At 35.1% G+C, this 20218-nt stretch overlaps 1 protein-coding gene across 2 annotated transcripts; it reads right to left on the reverse strand.

Annotated features, from left to right (window-relative positions):
- Positions 1 to 4158: 4158 nt before the first annotated feature.
- Positions 4159 to 19642, reverse strand: LOC106054887 (myeloid differentiation primary response protein MyD88-like). Of its 2 annotated transcripts, none has more exons than XM_056004676.1 (5): positions 19315 to 19642; positions 12378 to 12563; positions 9801 to 9987; positions 6840 to 6934; positions 4159 to 4659 (listed from the first exon to the last, which is right to left on the reverse strand). In XM_056004676.1, exons 1-5 carry the CDS (start codon positions 19343 to 19345, stop codon positions 4508 to 4510), a joined length of 651 nt encoding a protein of 216 aa, XP_055860651.1. In that variant the 5' UTR covers positions 19346 to 19642; the 3' UTR covers positions 4159 to 4507. The 2 variants fall into 2 exon arrangements, with proteins under 2 accessions (XP_055860651.1, XP_013066429.1); XM_013210975.2 differs by lacking the exon at positions 19315 to 19642 and adding an exon at positions 14793 to 14986.
- Positions 19643 to 20218: the final 576 nt, after the last annotated feature.

Consider the following 20218-nt stretch of genomic DNA (forward strand, 5'->3'; position numbering starts at 1 on the left):
AATCTGGCTACAAAATTGCATTACAATTTTTAATGAGTGTTTTATTTCTGGCCAATGTATTATAGACCAGTTTGTACTGCAAGCACCAGAAACAAAGCAGTGTGTGTATGGAGATAGTTCTGGAGACGTTTAGGTCCAACTAAATAATGGCAAGAACGTTCCACTAAACTTCTCTGCCACCAAGCCAATATCTCAATGTCTAGCTGTTAGCCTTGGTATCGACTCTCCTTCAGTACTGCTATACTAGTTTATTGGTCAAGATTTTCTAGTCCATAATTAAACGTCGAATGTTGATTCTTTTTTGCAACAAACGAAAGAGTGGAGTAGATTCTGTGGTGCTAAAAAAAAATGCTAATTTTTAGAGGCCTCCAAAAGGGGAAAAGACGCTATTATTTTTGTGTGGAATGTTTGTCAGTCCGTCTCTCCGTTCGTCCGTCCCGTTTAGATCTCGTAAACTAGAAAAGATAGTAAAAATCCGACATCATATTTTAGACCATTCAAAGTTCTGATGCAACGGCCACTTTTTTCTTTTCTGAAATAATATTTATGAAATCACTTATGCAAGCAGTTATTTCATAAGCATACACCACTTTTACAACTATTCACTATTAGTAGTAAGAAGCACAGGAGGTAATTTAGTAGGGGCACTAAATGCCACTACATTTTTAAACATTTATGCAAATGGTTTTAGACTTTTTATAAAAAAAACTTTTGTTAAAACTTTTGTTTAAAGTTCTGTCATATTAACTACTACATTTACACTAAAAAAAAGTTTACTTTTTTTAAAGAGAAAAAAATCTATTAAGTATGCATATAAGTTGGACAACAATTAATAAGTAGTTTTTCATATTATTGCGTGAACTGCAGCGCTGTACAATGGCTATAGTACACTTAACTAAAGGAAACATTTTTTTTAAAGAAATGTTTTTTTCTTGAGGATTTGAATAAGAGATTACCCTTTACAAAACAATTGGATCAATTAGATATTCATTATAAGTCATCAGTTAGGCCAGGTTCACATTTAACTTCACATTCACTTTCACCTATTCTTTAGTCTGCTGGATCGCTGGGCCACCACACAAGATCTGTCAACCTTCTTTCTCCATTCTTCTCTGTCATTTGTCTTTGATAGCATTTTATTCTGATGTTCTTTCTGATAATATATAAACCTGCCTTTTGACCTGCCTGGGTGGACCACTACGGGGGCCGATTTTGAAGACAATCGTCACCTAAAAGGTCCCTTTCACACTTTGATATCGTTAAGGCTTATGAGGTCATTTATTTCTATGGCCGACGGCCAACGAGGGTATATGTGGACAGCACAACGACCAGCCGGCCTTACTTCTCCAACTTAATGTATGTACCCATTATTGTTGGGTGGACTCAAGGGAGTTCTAGAAATACCAAAATTAAAAAATCCGATTATGGTATAAAAAAAAAACACAGATAGTTTCTACTTTATAACCAGAACTCAACCTTTTAGTATATTTAATTAAAAGTTGATTGTGATGCCCCTCTCTTACCTCCACGAACCTACACAGTTGTCTGCGTTAAATCAAAGCTCAAAGAAGACAATCTTTTTAATAAGCAAATTTCCAACACACATTTTTTTTTTGGTTAAACCATGAACTCTGGCAATGGTTTCTGAAATGTGAATCACATCAGCCAAAAGTGAGTACACTTAAAACATGTCTGATTGACCTAACAGCACAAATAAGAACAACATGCATGTTTCTTTTGTGTGAGAGAGAATCGGTGCGCATGCGTGAACTTGCAGTCGTAGATCTGAGAATTGATATGTATAAAAAGAACAAATTACTTGTTAAAATTTCCTTTTATCAGCTTGCAATGTCTTCATGTGAACAAAAAAAATGACATGGGTCTTGAAAACTGCTCTAACGATTTTCCTTAAAAAAATGACAGTTTATGTATACCTCTTGGAAAAAAATTGCTTGTTAATTGGCTGCACTGGAAAAACTCTTGTTGAACTGTTATGAATTTTTGTGATATAATAATCTATATTATAAAGTAGAAAGTAAGGCGTATGTATGTATGTATGTATGTATGTATGTATGTATGTATGTATGTATGTATGTATGTTGTATGTATGTATGTATGTATGTATGTATGTATGTATGTATGTATGTATGTATGTGCAGAATAGAAATCAAAACCGTTTGACCAATCTTGATACAATTTGGCAGAAATGTTCCTAGGGTACTAACTTAGACCGTGGTGTATGTATTGTAGCCCTAAAACAAACTTAAGACCCTCAAAATAAAGTTGACCAACTCTATGAAAGCATTATAACTTCATCGATCTAGGCTATGTTTACCATATTTACATGAAAAGATCGAAATGATATAGATCTAGATCTAATTTTAAGAACTGTCCTTTGCGCAGATAGTTTTTTACTTAGACACATGAATATACAAAATATAGTCTATTGATTTCATTATATAGTACAATTAACCTTCAAATTTGTGTTTCAAAAGCATTTTTACATAAATTCGTTCCTTATATCTTCGAATTTAGAATTCCTGACGTAAATTCTTTCATTAGACATTACGCGAAATGTTACACATCTCTCTATTCCTAGGTCTAAAACTCTAATTCAATTCTAAGATGATACAGCTTCTCTTCGCAAAGAAAGTTTTATAATGAAACACATGAACATACTAATTATAGTTCATTCATTTCATATTTTAATCAAATTAACATTCAATTTTGGTTTTCTAAAGCATTTTTACATAGGTCTACATTCGTTCGCCAATGTTTTCACAAAATATTGAATTCAGGTCAATTAGCTATTTTTAGCTCCATTAGGAATATTTTTTATTCATAAATTCATGCATTCGCTTTACTTATAACATTATTATTTTCTTTCATTGTTTCTAATGCACAATATCAGTGACTCTATCAGCAATACGTGAGCTGATCAATCGCGGATAAGAATTGGTTTCCGTTTTCAAGTCTAGATATAATATATACATATAGGTCTGTGGTCTATACATTCACTTAACCCGCATTCATTCCCCTTGGAGAAGTGGAGGGGCGGGATACAAATATGTTTCATTGTTTTATTATCTAACATTTATTAGGACTGATGAGAAAAACATTTTATTTTCATTATCTATGGATCATTAATTATTATGAGTAAACAATCCCTAACTGCTTGTACAAAGGGTGATCTGCTTTTTAAAAGAGAGATTGTCTATTTAAATATGTGACTTGCTTTTAATAAGAAATGATGCCTTTCATATTGTCAAAGGCAAGATGTCCAGAAGAGAAGAAAAGATGGCTAAAGTGTGGCTCGAGACTTGACATCCGACTTGACTAAATCTGCTGATTATCTTTTGTTAGGAATGGAATAGATAGAGCATCAGTGTCAGCGCCTCTAAGGTCCAGTCAAACGTAGCACTTCGTAGAGTCAACTCAAGTACGAAATTGTAAAGCGTTACATGTAGATAGATATACATTTTACATTATGTGGCTTATAAAGCGTGTTAAGTAGACTCTCTAGAGTATGGGCTTTTTTTGTGCTTATAGAAAGATCATCCTAGAAAAATGTCCTGTGTCAATTACTGTCAATCTAATCATGCATCTTAACCAATGACTTAACCTTTACCTTAACCTATCCCTTAGTCTGTTGGACCGTTGGGGCACCAGGCAAGATTTGTCGACCGTCTTTCTCCATTCCTCCCTTTTTTTTTGCTTTATTTAGAACCTCTCTCAATGGCAGGCCTGTCCATTCTTTAATTTAATCAATGACTTAAACTCTGCAAAGTCGTTGGTTTTTATGGCTGATTCATGCAACCCATTAAATTCTCTAATGACATTAGGTAAAAATAAGCACTTGTAAGAATTAGTCCTATTGATAAGTCATATTAATTGTATTTTATTTATAGACTTTTAGACTGAAAATGTCCAATGCATAAAAACAGTTTATACTTTATAACCAGTACTCAAACTTTTAGTGTATTTAGTTATACAATGATTGTTATGCATCTGCCCTTCCTTCAAGAACCTTCCCATATATTGTTAAACATGTTTTTCAACAGGCATGCCAAACAAAATATTGTTCCATTGTTTTACATTTCTAGAAATAAAAATTAGATTTAAATTACAATCACAAACAAAAAAATGCAATGAGACAAGTTAAAATACAACAATTTTATTATATTTATTGGACACATGCTTTTTTAATACTTAAAGCACATGTTTACATCTCTGGATATTTTAAAAATAGGCAGAGTCTAAATACTTATTACCTTACTATATTACAATTATGTACACATATAGACAATACTGAAAAGTCATGATTCATATCATATATATATATTAAGAATAAAGTCTCATGAACACATCACATCAAAGCTTTTAAATTTTAATTTTCAACCACACATTTAAATCAATCGTTTCCATTTGTGAAGCAAAGGGAAATCACTGCTCGTGGAAAATAGGTCCAATACACAATGTCTTTTTGTCTCCCCTTTTCATCCAGCTGTCAGGCAGCAATGGCGTCTATCAACTTCTGTTTCAACCAGCCGAGACGGAAAGCTTGATTATATCGTATGATGGACATGCCTTTAAGTACGCTTGGCACGTCGCCGATTTCTTTGTCGATTTGAACTGGGATCAGATTTCTGTACCTTGCGTCTGCAAAGAGAAACACACTGTCTCATTAACTCAAGTTTATTCTCTTGTGATTTAAAGTAAAGTAGCCTTTTCAGACATTGTGTTAGTAGCAGATGATATAAAGGTCATCTGTTTCTGTCGCCTACGGTTAACAAGGGTGTCATGTGGCTAACATAACGACCAACCAACTTTACTTTTCCCTACTAATGGTTAGGTACCCATTAGAGCTGGGTGGACTTAGAGGTGCATAAAGATCCAGAAATAAAAAATCCTAGTCTTCACTAGGATTCGAGCTTGGTAACCCCAGTTCGGAAGTCAGGCGCTTTACAGCTCAGCCACCGCGCCTCCATCTTGTGGTTTTGGTAAGTAATAATAAATAAGCGTCATCTAAACATGGCTCCATATTTTATTGAAGCGTGAGCCAAGAACCCTATAGGGGAAACGCTTGAGTGGAGAGTTGAACTAACACAGAAATTAGTGCACTAATTGTTCAGTAGTGGCAGTGGATCTCAGGCGTACAGTTAACAAATTTAAATAACATTTCGCCTCTAAATGATAGAACCGGATGAGAACTATTCCCGCCTCCCTACATCGTAAATTTAACAAATTTAAACCATGTCAAGAACCCTAAAAATTAACTTAAATGTTGCCAACCACACAGTTACAAATTTAGCTGCAAACACAAACTCAAAATCGGCCCCCAAAGTGGTCCACCCAGGTAGGTAAAAAGGCAGGTTTCAATATTTTCAGAAAGTACATTAAAATGAAATTCTATTAAAGACAAATGACAGAGAAGAATGGAGAAAGAAGGTTGATAGATCTTGTGTGGTGCCCAAGCGGTCCAGCAGACCAAAGGATAGGTGAAAGTGAATGTGAAGTTAGATATGAATATGGCCTAACTGATGTCTTATAATGAATATCTAATTGATCTAATTGTTTTGTAAAGGGTCAATCGCTTACTCAAATCCCAAGAAAAAAAAAATGATTTCCGTAAAAAAAATAAAAAATAGTTAAGTTCACAATATAAATGTGGCGACGCTGCAGTTCACGTGATAATATGAAAACCTACTTATTGATTGTTATTTGGATACATAGTAAATAGTTTTTTTTCTCTTAAAAAAAAAAAAAAAGAAAACTTTTTTTTGTGTAAATGTTGTGGTTAGTATGACAGAACTCACATAAGTTGGCAGTATAAATGTTAATATTTTTTTTTATAAATCTAAAACTATTTGCATAAATATGTTTAAAATATGGTAAAATACTCCCCTTCTAAAGAGCCTCCCGTGTTTGTTACTATTAATAGTGAATAGTTTTAGAAGTGTTTGCATAAGTGATTTTAAAAAATAGATTTTTCGCTTTCAGAAAAGAAAAAAAAGTAGCCGTTGCATCAGAACTTTGAATGGTCTAAAATATAATGATGTCAGATTTTCACTATCTTTTCTAGTTTACGAGATCTAAACGGGAAGGACGGACAGACGGATGGACAGATGGACGGACAGACATTCCACACAAAACTAATAGCGTCTTTTCCCCTTTTGAGAGCCGCTAAAAACAGAACTTATCATCACTTCCTTTAATCTATACACCGGATACACCAAGAATGTAGCTATTTATAAATGTTTTCAAAGATATCAATGTTTCATAGGCTAAACTGAGATGCACAGATGATATACATGGGAAGAAATAGGATAAAATGGTATCCAATAAGCATATCAGTTGATACACACACCCCTGAAAGTTAGATAATGTGTGTCTCAATCCACCAAAACCGGTAACATTTCTAGTTAAGAAAAAAAAGTAAAATTCATCCTTTCAGATCTTGCGACCTATATAGCAGAAGATGTTATGGTCATCTGTTTCTTTGGTCAACGGTTAACGACCATTGACCAGCATAACGAATGACTCCCTTTAACTCTCCGTAATTATATACCACATTCTGGTGGAATCAACGTTGGTATCGTCAGTTAGGAACACTCATCTACTGCGCACCCAATTTCTAGGTAATAATAAATGAAATTTTTTTTTTATGTTTGTTTTACGCCTCCAATTTTTGTGCAAGTTGGCTTTCATCCCCCCCCCCCCCCCCATATTGTGAATGATATGTGAAGAAATATAAGAAAATATATCCATTACGATCAACATGTTGCATAAAACATAGGGCGAGTTTTTTTTAACTGTTTGATTTACTTGAATCTATTTACCTGGATCCAAGACTCTGGCGAAGTATGTAAGAAACAAACATTCCTCCGAGTCCAGGTAGTTGCAGGAGAGGACGATGATAATTTTCCCGTTGCACCTGAAGAGATAACAAAGTCTTTGAACTCAAGACAGCAGGCAGATAGGACTTCCATTACAAACAACAATTGAACCACAAACATGAATATAGTGAATATTAAAAATTGTAGACATAGACGAAAGATATTTTTAGGTTTTGCTTAAAAACGACTCTAGAATATTTCTTAGAATGTTCAGGTTTTCGCATCTGGGGGAAACTGCTGTGTTAACATCATTCAGTGTTTCATAAATTATTGCTACTTTACTTTTTAGTCTTCTGTCCTAAAGTGTCTCTAAACTTACTAATGGTGTTACTCTAGACGAATGTTATCAAAATTAAAACATACAATTAATTTACTTCACTCTGAATTACAATGCAGAAAATAAGAATTTATATGTGTATTTGAAGACTTATTGAGGAAGTTATCTTCAGTTCAACCAAAGTACTTGCAGGTAAGGTAGAGTTAGTTGGACTCAAAAAGGTCAATATTGAAGTCTATGGCACAGCTTCATGCTCGAAATCTTCGTTTTATCATTTCAGTGGTTTTCCACTCAACCACTCTCCTAAACGAGTATGTTGTCAATGTTGTCCGACACTGTAAGTAAAGTAAAGTTCCCCTTCCAGACCTTGCAATCTATTGGGCAGATGATGTAAATGTCATCTGTTTCTGTGACTCACAGTTTTAAGAGGGTTTCATGTTGCCAGCACAACGACCAACCACCTTTACTTTCCCTCCAACTAATGTCAGTAATCAATTAGAGCTGGGTGGATTCAGAGGTGCCCAAGATCCCGGAATTAAAAGTCCCAGCCTTCACCAGGATTTGAACCCAGGACCTCGGTTCGGAATCCAAACGCTTTGCCGCTCAGCCACCTCGTCTCCTGTCTGTAACATTCGGGAGCCGCTAAAAGCATAACTTATCATCATTCCTTTAATCTATACACCGGATAGACCAAGAATGTGGCTTTACAAATTGTCCATTAATCTAAGAACGAACGCTTTAAATAAAATTCGATTTTTTTTTTGCATGTCATTTTTTTTTCAAATTTATTAAACTACGTAATTATAAAAAATTTGCCTTATTTTCTCTAAATTCCTTTTTCTAAAACAATAAAGAAAATTAAAAAAAAAGGGAACCAAAGATATAGATCTAGATCTACAACCCATTCGGCTAGCTGGTCGTCCGGTTTGCGAGCTCGACTGTCGTTTGGACTTATCGATGGGTTCAAACCCTCCCTGCTCCCATACCCCGTCGTCCTGCGGAAGGTTTGGATTAGGAAGTAAATTATTTTCAACTTTTAAGGAACATCCGAAATATGTAAAACATTTACGCTCAACCAAAAGTGGCGTAGCTATGGTGGGGGATAGGGGAGAATTCGAAAATCCCCCCCCCCCCCTGGGCTTCCCCCAAATTAGAGTTCGATTTTTTTTTACATTAAATATTAAATAGTATGCCATTGTCTCATGTCATGATGTCGAATGTCAAAATGCAGGGGCTCTTAAAAAGGTCAAGCCCCTTGGTCCCCCGAATGATAGCGAATTCCTAGCTACGCCACTGCAACACAATAAACTCAGTAACTCAGATCTCATATAGATCTCAGCCTTGTAAATTGGTGGGTATTCCTTCAGAAACGATTTCTAAGCCGTAATCTAAACCTCCACCATGAAGACAGGGGGTTCGAACCTGGGGACTATCGAGACGGCAGTTGGGAGTGCTTCCTACACGAGCAGGGGGGCCATCTTTTGTAGCTAACAATACTGTCGCTTTAATGGTCTTCACTACATAGAGCCGGTTGAATAGATTATTTTGAAGCTTATCACAGTAGCTTGTTTTTTTCTGGTTGTGTCATACTCTCAATATAAAAATTGGGTGTGAGCCTGTATCTAGGTTTGCGGCTTAGAAAATATAGGTGCACCTTGAAGCTATGTTTTTAAAAAGCATTTTATCACTGCATAATACAATTTTTAGCACTGAGTATTTTTTTTTTATTTATAACCTAATACGATTTTTTCAAATATAGTGTCTTAAACCAGTATTTTTCAAACATTTTTTGAAAAGTCCTACTCGGTGAGGACCAATGAAATACCACTCGGTGAGAACCACTGAAATACCACTAGGTGAGGACCACTGAAGTATCACTCTTAATTGATGTTTAATTATCGATGGTGTTCTTCTCAACAAAAAGTTCGTTAAATAATCATGACCACTAAGACATTAACATGATAGTAAACTCATTTAGTTCTAATCATTACAAACATTGGTTTTATTTAAACGGAAGTTTATAATTATGAGACCAATGAAAAAGTCCTATGGGCTGTTATTAAATGACAGATTCTCGATCAAGAGATGAACTTTTAAAGATTCGTTTTATTCATATGCTAATTGCAAAATCGAGTGTATAAGGTGACTCGCTCTAATTGCAGTGCTATTTGGTCGTGAAACATAATTGACACGGTTGATTTCTAATGCCGAGGAAGTTCAAGTTTCTCATCAGCAATGTGGGGCGTATTTTGTTGTAGTCACTAGGTACGCTAGAGCACACGATTCCAGTAAACACATCCCGGTAATTATTCCTAGTCAATGAAAATACATTAATCAATAAAACATGAATCAATTAGTTAATCAACAAGTGGAAATTAATTAATTTTTTATGTATAAAAAAAGGCAGCTTATTTCAAAATAATTGAGATATATTGCAGTAATTTTTCAGTTCTTTCCCTTTGTGTTTTTTTTTTATTTTGAATTTTTTTTTAAGATTGTAGACCGGGTTTTAAAATGAAAACATCTAGAAGGAGCATATTGCCAAGACTAGACAAGCCTTAGGTATGGACAGTTCCAAGATTTATGTTTTGAGATTGGTTGAGAATCTGGTAGCTGACTGCACTTACCGCTCTTCTAAGGCCCTCGCCATATTCTCGTACATGGGGCCAGTGATGACAAGATCTCGAGGTGGGAGGAAGATTTTGAATCCAATTTTCTCAAGCATGGCATGAAATGGAAGCCCAAAGGAGGACAGGTCTTTCTGTGCACAGCATAGGTATGCGGAGTAGTACATTCGGAATTTACCTGGGCCATCTATGAGGAAAAGTCAAGGTCGTGTTAAGATTCTGACCAGTTATCAATCTTACAACAACTCAATATGTCTGTCTGTTTGTATGTCTTGGTGGATTATTTTACACATTTTTTCTCGGATCAAGTTGACATTTCGCAAATTATTCATAGTCGAAGACAAAACATGAATCACTAAAAATAATAATAATTAATTAGTTAATCATTTAGAAGTTATTAATTAATTTTGTCTAATATTGAAAGAGTAGTATTGAGCGTTATGACAGTGATTGTGCGATGCTTTTTTTTTAAATAAAATATAAACCTTATATTTTTTTTTCAATAAATATTTTCTAGTTTAAATGGAACTGTTTATCTGTTGCTCATTATGCACCTTGTGCTGAAGTATGGGTGGGAGGGGGGCTGGACAGCACGTGTCAAGGACTGGAGTCAGCCCTATGGTCGTAGGTTACACATAAATGCTGTTCTATACCCCCTCCGCTTCTACTGGAAGGGGAGAGAAGTAAAAATAGAAAGCTAGTGACATGGTGTAGGGCCGGTCCTACGGATTGCAGGGCCCTATGCGAAACGGATTGAGCGGGGCCTAGTCTATGTATGGATAAGGATAATAAGTGAAATTTAAGATTTTGTTGTACCAAATAAATGTGTCTTTGCATTTTATTCATACTTTACTAAGTACAGAATCATTGTCAAATGAACTTTACGAGCCATCTACAGTAGATAGTTTTCACACAAAAAGCTGATAAACATTCAGATCTCCTATTTAGATTTACTATCGACTAGTAAAATATCACTTTTGATTTTTGCTTTTTTTAATCGCGTGTAGGATTGGCGTTTTCCATATTAATTGACATCCCGGTCACCCCAAAATGCCAATTTGTCTGTTTTTATGGAGATGTGCATGAGTTTTCAGAAGATTTTAATAATTTCAGGACAATTCTATGAAACCTTTAATAAGTTACAATGCTCTAATTTAATAATTTACACCTAGATTTCGCGCGGGGCAAATGAGATTGCGGGGTCCACTGCGGTCGCATAGGTTGCAGTAGCCTAAGACCGGCCCTGACAAGGTGCAAGATGCATGGAGGTTTGACGAAGAATTTTTTTATTTGAGGTACTGTTTCTACACTACTTTAGACATTTTCTGAGCTTGTACCCTAGGTATATCTAGTGTTTCCAGACATTTTGTATGACAACTTCTGTTTGTTTATAGAGTATCTTATACGAGCATAGTACACGCAAATAAATATAAATCTTTTTTTTATTATTATAAAATGGCATCCGTGTTTTAAATGGAATTATCTTCATCAAATTCACCGTAGTCTCCATTGGTATCGAGAAAGATGAAAAAAAAAATATTTTGGTTTTCTGATACCTCATGCTTTTTTTTTTTAAAGATTATAAATGTATATCTATATTTAAAATACAATCATCCGTGGCGTAGCTAGGAAGTTGGGGGCCCTGGAGGTGGGGCTTGATCTTTCTAGGGGCATTTTGACATTCGGCATCATGACATGAGATCTTATCTTATATAATACAGACGTTACTTCAAAAAAGAAAAGATATTATACTTAATAAATATATAAGTCTAAGTTCCAATTCGTGCAGTATGTAAGTAAAATAAAAAAAAATCTTTTAATGAATAATACAGTTGTTTATGGGCGAGATAACGCACAAGTGATAAAATCTCATATTTAATGTAAAAAAATAATTTAGGATATTCCTTTGGGGGCCCTCTCAAGTAGTGGCCTGGGGGGACTTGGAATTTGGATACCCCGCCCCCACTCAAGCCACGCCACTGACAATCATAATGAAATACACTGTGAGCGTCTGTTAATAGAAAACTACACATAATTACTCATATGAAGTGAAACAAATTTGAAAAGAAGTCAACAAGGACGCATTTTGTGATTAACACCAACACTCAATGTACACTTGAGAGTTTGTACTACCCGAAACTCCATTCTTTTCCCTCTTTACTTTTGTTTTGAATGACGCGTTGTGGTTCCTTTCATTGTTTTACACCAGCATGACTTTGAAGGCGTTCATTTAATGGGGGCTACTTTGTCTTTGTCTCACTTGACAATAGCTAGGCTGGAGTTAAATAATTACCAGCCTACTTTCATTGTTTGACACCACCATGACTTTGAAGGCGTTCATTGAATGGGGGCTACTTTGTCTTTGTCTCACTTGACAATAGCTAGGCTGGAGTTAAATAATTACCAGCCTACTTTCATTGCAACTATTTAGGTTTTGAATGATTGAAATGCTAAATGTTCTCAACCACTAGCCTTGCACCCTTACAAGAGTTCTCAAGTTCAATACTATACGCCTATAGAGTTATAGACTGAAGATGTAAAGTAAACTGTGCAAGAATCAAATAAAAGTAGAACTACCGAAGATCGAAAGCATGTCATTCGTGTGTAGGAATGGGTCACTTAGTGTCTCCACCTCGTGGTTTTGTGGGCTTGTGTTCCTTGAAGATGTGGTTCCGCTGGTTAGCTGGGAGACCTCTACGTCATCCATGGTGAGGTCTGCTTCCCCGTCTTCACCATTGTCTCCGTCAAGATCTGGTTGATAGACTGCCAAACAAAAAGTGTAACATATATATATATATATATGAGATTGTGTGTGTGTGTGAGAGAGAGAGAGAGAGAGAGAGAGATTGTAGATTCTTACATTACCCTGTAAAGCAGGTGTTCTCAACCTGTGGATCGCGACCCCCTTGGGGGTCGATTGACCATTAGCCAGGGGTTGCCTAAGACTATCGAAAATATGGATTGGTATTGTCTACTCTTCTATTGCTATATGTGTGTGTGGGGGGGGGGTCGCGGCAGAGTGGGGGATTATAAAAATAGTCGCCGAGCTTAAAAGGTTGAGAACCGCTGCTGTAAAGGTTTTTAAGTAGTTTTTTTAAAGAGTTTCTCGAAACACTGATAAACAAATTGTGGGCTCTAGACAATCTAAATCGGATAGGCGGCCGAATAACAGGACAAAAAAGTAAAGTTAAAAAAAAAATGTATCCCCAAAGGTTTATGTTCTGTAGGGGACGGGTTTCTAAGACTACGGGAGGGCCTGATCAAGGTTTTGTCTTGACCCATGTATTTCTTCTATATTGGAGGGCTGGAAGGCTGCGAATAATAATCATACACCTGAGATTTGTCCTTAAGATTTGCAGTTTTTACGTTGGTCAGAGTCACTGACATAACCTTAATGATATTCTATACATTTCGGGATATTTTATGTAAAACTATGTGCAATATTATTAGATTGAGCAGAAGCACAATTTGGTTGAGGTGATAGAGACCCGGATACAGACTTGCCGACTGTCTACTAGATTGTCTTTGTAGACATCTTCACTTTCATCAAGCTGGGAAACATTTTGATAGTTTTGATATTTTCTAACGCAACTGCAATGTAATGTTATTTTACCGCCGCCAGAAATAAATTATGTTTTACAGAAACTGTCTTAACTTGTCGCGAAGGAAGGCTGCTGAATTTAAAGCGTTTGTTCTAGTGCAAATAAAATATATAAAAAAATTGGATAAAATTCTGTATAACAACCTATATAAAATTGGATAAAATTCTGTTTGCCTGTTTAGAAAACACAGACATTAAGAGGTATTTTTTTTTAATGAAAACATTTTCGATTCCATATAACTATTATCGAAATTAGCTGCCTTACGAAATAAATTAGCTGTTAGATTCTGTACAACTATACAGCTAAACTAATTGCTCGATCCTACATATCTACCATTTAATATAGATTAACTATTCGATTTTTATACCACTATTCACTTAAAGGTATGCAACCAAAAAAAAAAAAAAGAATGTAGGTTGTATGATGCTTATACCTTAGTAATTAAGTTGTTTCATTTTACTGTTTAAATATATAAACATTTAATTAAAATGTGACTAAATATTGTTACGATCTCTCTCCTAATCAGGCCTTCTGCAAACACTGCTAAACACAACACAACACATCAAGAACTTGACAACAAGGCTCCAAATAATCTGGTACTTTAATATGGGTCAAATGAAACAGACTATATGACACAATTGGCAACACAGCTACTACAAAGTTAGACTGTATATCACTGTACTAAACTCATAAACTCTACTGTCTCTTCCTGGACTCGTACGTTTCACTGGAGGGCTGCACCAGGACCGACGTCATGGTCGACTAACAGTCCCGGTCTCCGGTCTTGAACTGCCGCTTTCTTACATACTGTGTCTCTGGTCTGCGCAGGCCTATGATCAGATGACCATAACACTGGCGTTATTCACGTGCAAAGTTCATGCCAGTACTGTCCCTTGCCTTTCAATATAGCACTCTAAACTGTATTATTGGCCTGTATCACATATGTCAGCGGATCACACACAGTTAACCCTTTAGCGTCGCGAATAGGGTTATAACAATATGTTACAATCTAAATTGTAATTAAGTTGTTATATATTACTGTTTAAATAAAAAACATGTAATTAAAATCTGACTAAATATGTTATAATCTAAACTGTAATTAAGTAATGGACCTCATTCACCAATCGTAAACAAACAACATTTAGTCACGTGATCTTATTGATAAAACAATGAAAACATCGTCACGTGACAACCATCGTGAATTAAACATGAGAACGTAAATTCTATAGAAGAGATAGAGCAACACGGAGCTAAATGTTGTTTGTTTACGATTGGTGAATGAGGTCCATTAAGTTGTTTTATTTTATTGCTTACAAATATAAACATTATCATTAAAATGTGACTAAATATGTTACAATGTTCACACACTTAGACAAGAAAAAAGACAAACCTCTTGAGAATATACTTAACTTGAAAGACAAAAGTCATACGGCGATAGCTGTGTCTTCGTGAGACCTATTTGACTTTGTAATCTCGCTATGATTCATAATATGCTCGAAGGAAATACGCGCTTATTACGTTCATTTACATAAAAAAAAAAAACTGATGCCAAAGAGACATAAGAAGTGAGCTTTAAATGAACATGTGGTCTAGTCCCATGAAGCTTATGTGTGTTTATACAATCAGTAAGTGCTAATTTTAGCGTTATATTTTTCCCGAAATTGATAAGTCATTTATCGATCATGGTTATTTTATTGGACAAACCGGAGCCCCTAGTGAATTAACATTTCCCCGCTAGTGTGTGTTTACATACTCCCAACCAGTCTATTTTTAGACTGCATTCTATGTAGTGTCACTGTACAGGCTAAAACGGGTTTTTCGAAAAGCATGTTTTCCAAAGTATATTTCAAATCTAGGTCACGAAGATGTCAACATTTCCAAACTTTGAATTAAGATCCTTGGAGTATCCGATAATTTCCCAAGGGTAAAACTCCAGTGGGGAAATATGTCCATAATACTGTTTTTACAACGCTACAAATTTTCTTAATTATGCAAATACATACATACCTACAGACACACAATCAGTGATGTCCAACATACGCCCGTATCCAGTACGTGACGAGGTACTATCCAGCTCTTTCAAAACTTCTGCTTAAAATGTAAAAGACTCGGTTCCAATACATTTCACTTTATTTCCTCTCAGCCCTACGTCCCACGAACAGAGTGTTTCAATTATGACCCAAGTCGAGAAAACAATATATATTTAAACATGGTTACAAAGACAGTTTGTGTGAAACACAAACTCAAAATCGGCCCCCGAAGTTGTCCACCTAGAGTCTTCAACAGGATTTGATCACGGGACTTCCAGTTCCAAGTTATTTACCCCTCAGCCACAACATCTTCATATATTCATTTAGCGTACACTTATATTTTTTTAAATAATAATTATTAACTTTATCCATACATTCAAAATTAATAACATGTTGCAATATAATAAAGAGAAACTAAAAATGATTTATTCTTCTAACAAAATTAGATCAATTGGCAACGCGAAAAAAAATAATTCTTGAGCTTCTTTAAGCTACAATTGTGAACAGATAACAAGACTTTCCCCTATCAAATAAAAATTAATACATACAAACTAGACATTGATCTAGCTAGATCTAGACCTGGTTTTAGATCAAGATCTAGATTCAAGATCTAAGTCTAAGCCTAGATCTAGAAATAGATCTAAGTCTCTAAGTCTACAGCTACAAATATATCTCAGTCTCTAAGTCTAGATCAAGAGTTAGATCTAAGTCTATATATAAGTCTAGATATAGAATCTTGATATAGAATCTACTATATCTAGACAAGAACTCGTATTATAAATATAGATCTATGTAGATCTGGGCTCAATTAGGGCTCAATTTATTGTAGGCCTAATCTAGATTGTTGTCAAGTGTATAGCCTAATGAGAATGTGTGAAAACTGCGCGGGGTATGGTATTTTTTTAAACTTACAATTGAAACGAATTTCGTATTAAAATTCTTTTTAAAACAACATTTGAATCAGTATTCTATTCCATGAGTTAGTTAATACATGGAAAATCTATTTTATAATGATCCATTGATACTTTTTGCATTGTGACCTTAAATGCATTTTTTTTTGTACCAATGCACAAATCTATGAATAAAGTTTGATTAATTAATGAAGAAGCTTGTGAACTTTGTAATTAGACTTACTTCCCCTGGAGGTTTTCATTGAAGAGTGGTGTAATTTTTTGAAAAAATCTGCTTGCATATATAATTTTAAATATTAGATGGTTCACTTTCGGAAAAGAAAAGAGTAGCCGTTGCTCAGAACTTTGAATGATCTAAAATATCATGATGTCCGATTTTCATTTTCTCTTCTAGTTTTTTGATATCTAAACGGGACAGACGGACAGACAGGCCACACAAAACTGATAGCGTTTTTTCCCCTTCCGGGGGCCGCTAAAAATACATTTTAAAAAATGCAAATCTTATTTAAGGAGAAGAACTGCAAAATCACAGCAACATATCTCCAAAATAATAATTGCAATGTCTTTGATACCTAAGTTTAACGTTGAATGCAGTGTTTCACACCGCTAAGCTATATTCCAAGATAAAACTCCCTTTTTATAGAAAGCATAATTTACTAATTTCCACTAATTGATTTACTAGTGATTAAATCTCTGATTCCTATATTGTTCTCGACTATAAATTATGTGAAATTGTAACTTGATCCTAGAATGGATAAACGGAATGTGACGTGTACACAATTTGTATCAAACGAGGTGACCTTTGAACTTAAACGTGGATACCTATTTCTCTCTGTAAATTATACAAAGGACTAATTCAACTTATACCAAATCAGTCAAGTATAATTATTATATTATTATAGCTTTTATATAGCGCTACTTTCATGCTTATTGCATGCTCAGAGCGCTTTTGTCCAATCTCATTTGTGGCCAGTGGAGGGGGGGGGGAGGGGGTACCTAAGAGATGGTTTTCCGTGTTGCCCGAGTCGGGTGTCGAACCTCGAGCCCCCTTCTAGGTAGCCAAGCCAAGTTCAATCGCACTTGGCCTCTCGACCACGTTAATGTGTTTCTCTTGTTCAATACGAAACAAACATTATTAAGCAATTAATTTTTTTTTCTCCATTTCACATTTGTCGGGCAAAAGGAAAATTTTGTGCAAATTTTAAGTTTGATCTGACATTGGGTGTGGGAGAAAACACGTGTATAAACCTTTTACTAGATAGACAGACAGACAGAATTGATAAAAGCTTTGTAAAAGTTAATTTTTATAGATCCGTTTTTGTTTAGAGAGCGTATTTGTTTCTCAACCAAGTAGTCTAGAGTTCAAATCCCGGTTAAAGCCTCAACTTTCATGGGTGCCTACATTAGTTGGAGAAAGTAAAGGCGATAAGTTATTGTGCTGATCACTTGATACTCTCATTAATCAAACAAAAACAGAAATAGAAAAAGGTCCTATAATGAACATACAAGAACACATTGATAATTAAGTCCTATAATAAACATACAAGAACACATTGATAATTGGGTCCTATAATGAACATACAAGAACACATTGATAATTGGGTCCTATAATGAACATACAAGAACACATTGATAATTGGGTCCTATAATGAACATACAACAACACATTGATAATTGGGTCCTATAATGAACATACAAGAACACATTGATAATTGGGTCCTATAATGAACATATAAGAACACATTGATAATTGGGTCCTATAATGAACATGCAACAACACATTGATAATTGGGTCCTATAATGAACATACAACAACACATTGATAATTGGGTCCTATAATGAACATACAACAACACATTGATAATTGGGTCCTATAATGAATAACATGAACACATTGATAATTGGGTCCTATAATGAATAACATGAACACTTTGATAATTGGGTCCTATAATGAACATAAATGAACACATTGATAATTGGGTCCTATAATGAACATAAATGAACACATTGATAATTGGGTCCTATAATGAACATACAAGAACACATTGATAATTGGGTCATATAATGAACATAAATGAACACATTGATAATTGGGTCCTATAATGAACATACAACAACACATTGATAATTGGGTCCTATAATGAACATATAAGAACACATTGATAATTGGGTCCTATAATGAACATACAACAACACATTGATAATTGGGTCCTATAATGAACATACAACAACACATTGATAATTGGGTCCTATAATGAACATACAACAACACATTGATAATTGGGTCCTATAATGAACATATAAGAACACATTGATAAGTGGGTCCTATAATTAACATACAAATACACTTTGACAATTGGGTTATATAATGAAGCTCAGATTCACACAAGGTATAGCTTTACCCCACACACTCTCACAAGTTTGAAAGTATCTATTGAACCAGACTCAATTAAGTGGGCAATTAATTTAATATTTCGCGTTTAAATGTTTCCTTAAAAAAATTAATTAAAATTAAACACAGATCAATAGGTGTTGTTTTTTTTTTCTTTTTTCAGCATGTTAGATGGTTGAGTTTTGTTTTCAATTTCTAACAAGCAACAAACTTTGAGGCCAAAAACTGCGTAGATACAATGGCACACCAAGAGAGAGAGAGAGAGAGAGAGAGAGAGAGAGAGAGAGAAAGAGAGAGAGAGAGAGCGAGAGAGAGAGAGAGAGAGAGAGAGAATGAGTGTCAGAAATAAAGAGAAAGAAAATAAGAAAAAAAAAGAGGAAAAAAACAAAAAAAACAAAACAAGAGAGAGAGAGAGAGTAAGAGAAGAATAATGAGCTATAGGTTGATCAACCATTCAGATCAAATATTCAAGTCCAGATTAAATAAAATTGTGTTCACTTTTGCTAACATAGTCTCTAAAAAGAACTTAGAACTAACTTGATTTAATTTCATTATTCCCCACGTGGATTACTGGCTTACCTGTAACAGAAGACTTTGATTTTCTGCCCATTGAAATGTTGTCAACACCAGAAATAAAATACAAATCTAAGCGTGCTTGTATAGACTCTGCAGTAAATCCACTAGTCAACAAGAGCTCATGATCACACTCTGGTCAGAATAAGACGAACACAACAACAGATCTACATCTAGATCTAGATCTGTCTATCTATATATATAGACACAGGACAGTAGGCCTACTTCGGAAATTTGCTAAACAATGTCTACACATCTACACACAGTGAAGTGAGATGTGCTGAAGTCTGGTTAAGTTTACCATTAAGACTTGCCAGTAACCTACACCTTTCATTTACTTCCTTGTAGGCTGGCTTTACAACTGGCTGTCAATGTTTGGCCTACATTTGTATTTCCAGATCATTCGGTTATGTTGATAAAGTTCAGAGTGTCTGGTATAAACCCGCGGAATGTCCTTTAGTTTTAAATAAGTGAAGTGGTAGTGACGTAGTATATCTCGACCATAAGACGTTCCACCATGTCCAGACAACAACAGAATATGCGTTCCCTCTTCTATTACTCAGCTCGGTTGTCTTGGGAGGAGGGGGGGGGGTGCGCTTGAAACTAATCCTAGGATCTAGGACATTGTCCCTTCGCCACGGTTTTCATCATTCTGATCTGCAGAAATGCATTCTCCTAGCGTCTTAGGTGTATTATACAGTGTTAACAAAGAAAAAAAAAGTGTTTTATTATTTCCAATACAATGGCGGGCGTCATTAAAAGGAGAGGAACATTCTTTTTGACAAGATGTTTTCAGTGGGCTTTTTTTTTAGGTATTTTTTTTTAAGCCAATGCCGTCAACTGAATGATGGTATGACACTTTGGAGAAATGTAACAGTTTTAATAGAAGAAAAGACGAGTATAGCGAGAA

This window comes from Biomphalaria glabrata, chromosome 11 (genome assembly GCF_947242115.1).
Source record: "Biomphalaria glabrata chromosome 11, xgBioGlab47.1, whole genome shotgun sequence".
In the NCBI taxonomy this organism is placed as follows: Eukaryota; Metazoa; Mollusca; class Gastropoda; family Planorbidae; genus Biomphalaria; species Biomphalaria glabrata.

Excerpts from the sequence above, each read along its gene's own strand:
- LOC106054887 (XM_056004676.1), bottom strand. The coding sequence starts at position 19,345 with ATGGGCAGAAAATCAAAGTCTTCTGTTACAG. Across the intron at positions 9,988-12,377 it reads TGACATGCTTTCGATCTTCG|ATGGCCCAGGTAAATTCCGA; the intron begins GTAGTTCTACTT and ends TTTTCCTCATAG. Across the intron at positions 6,935-9,800 it reads GCGAGGGCCTTAGAAGAGCG|GTGCAACGGGAAAATTATCA; the intron begins GTAAGTGCAGTC and ends TTATCTCTTCAG.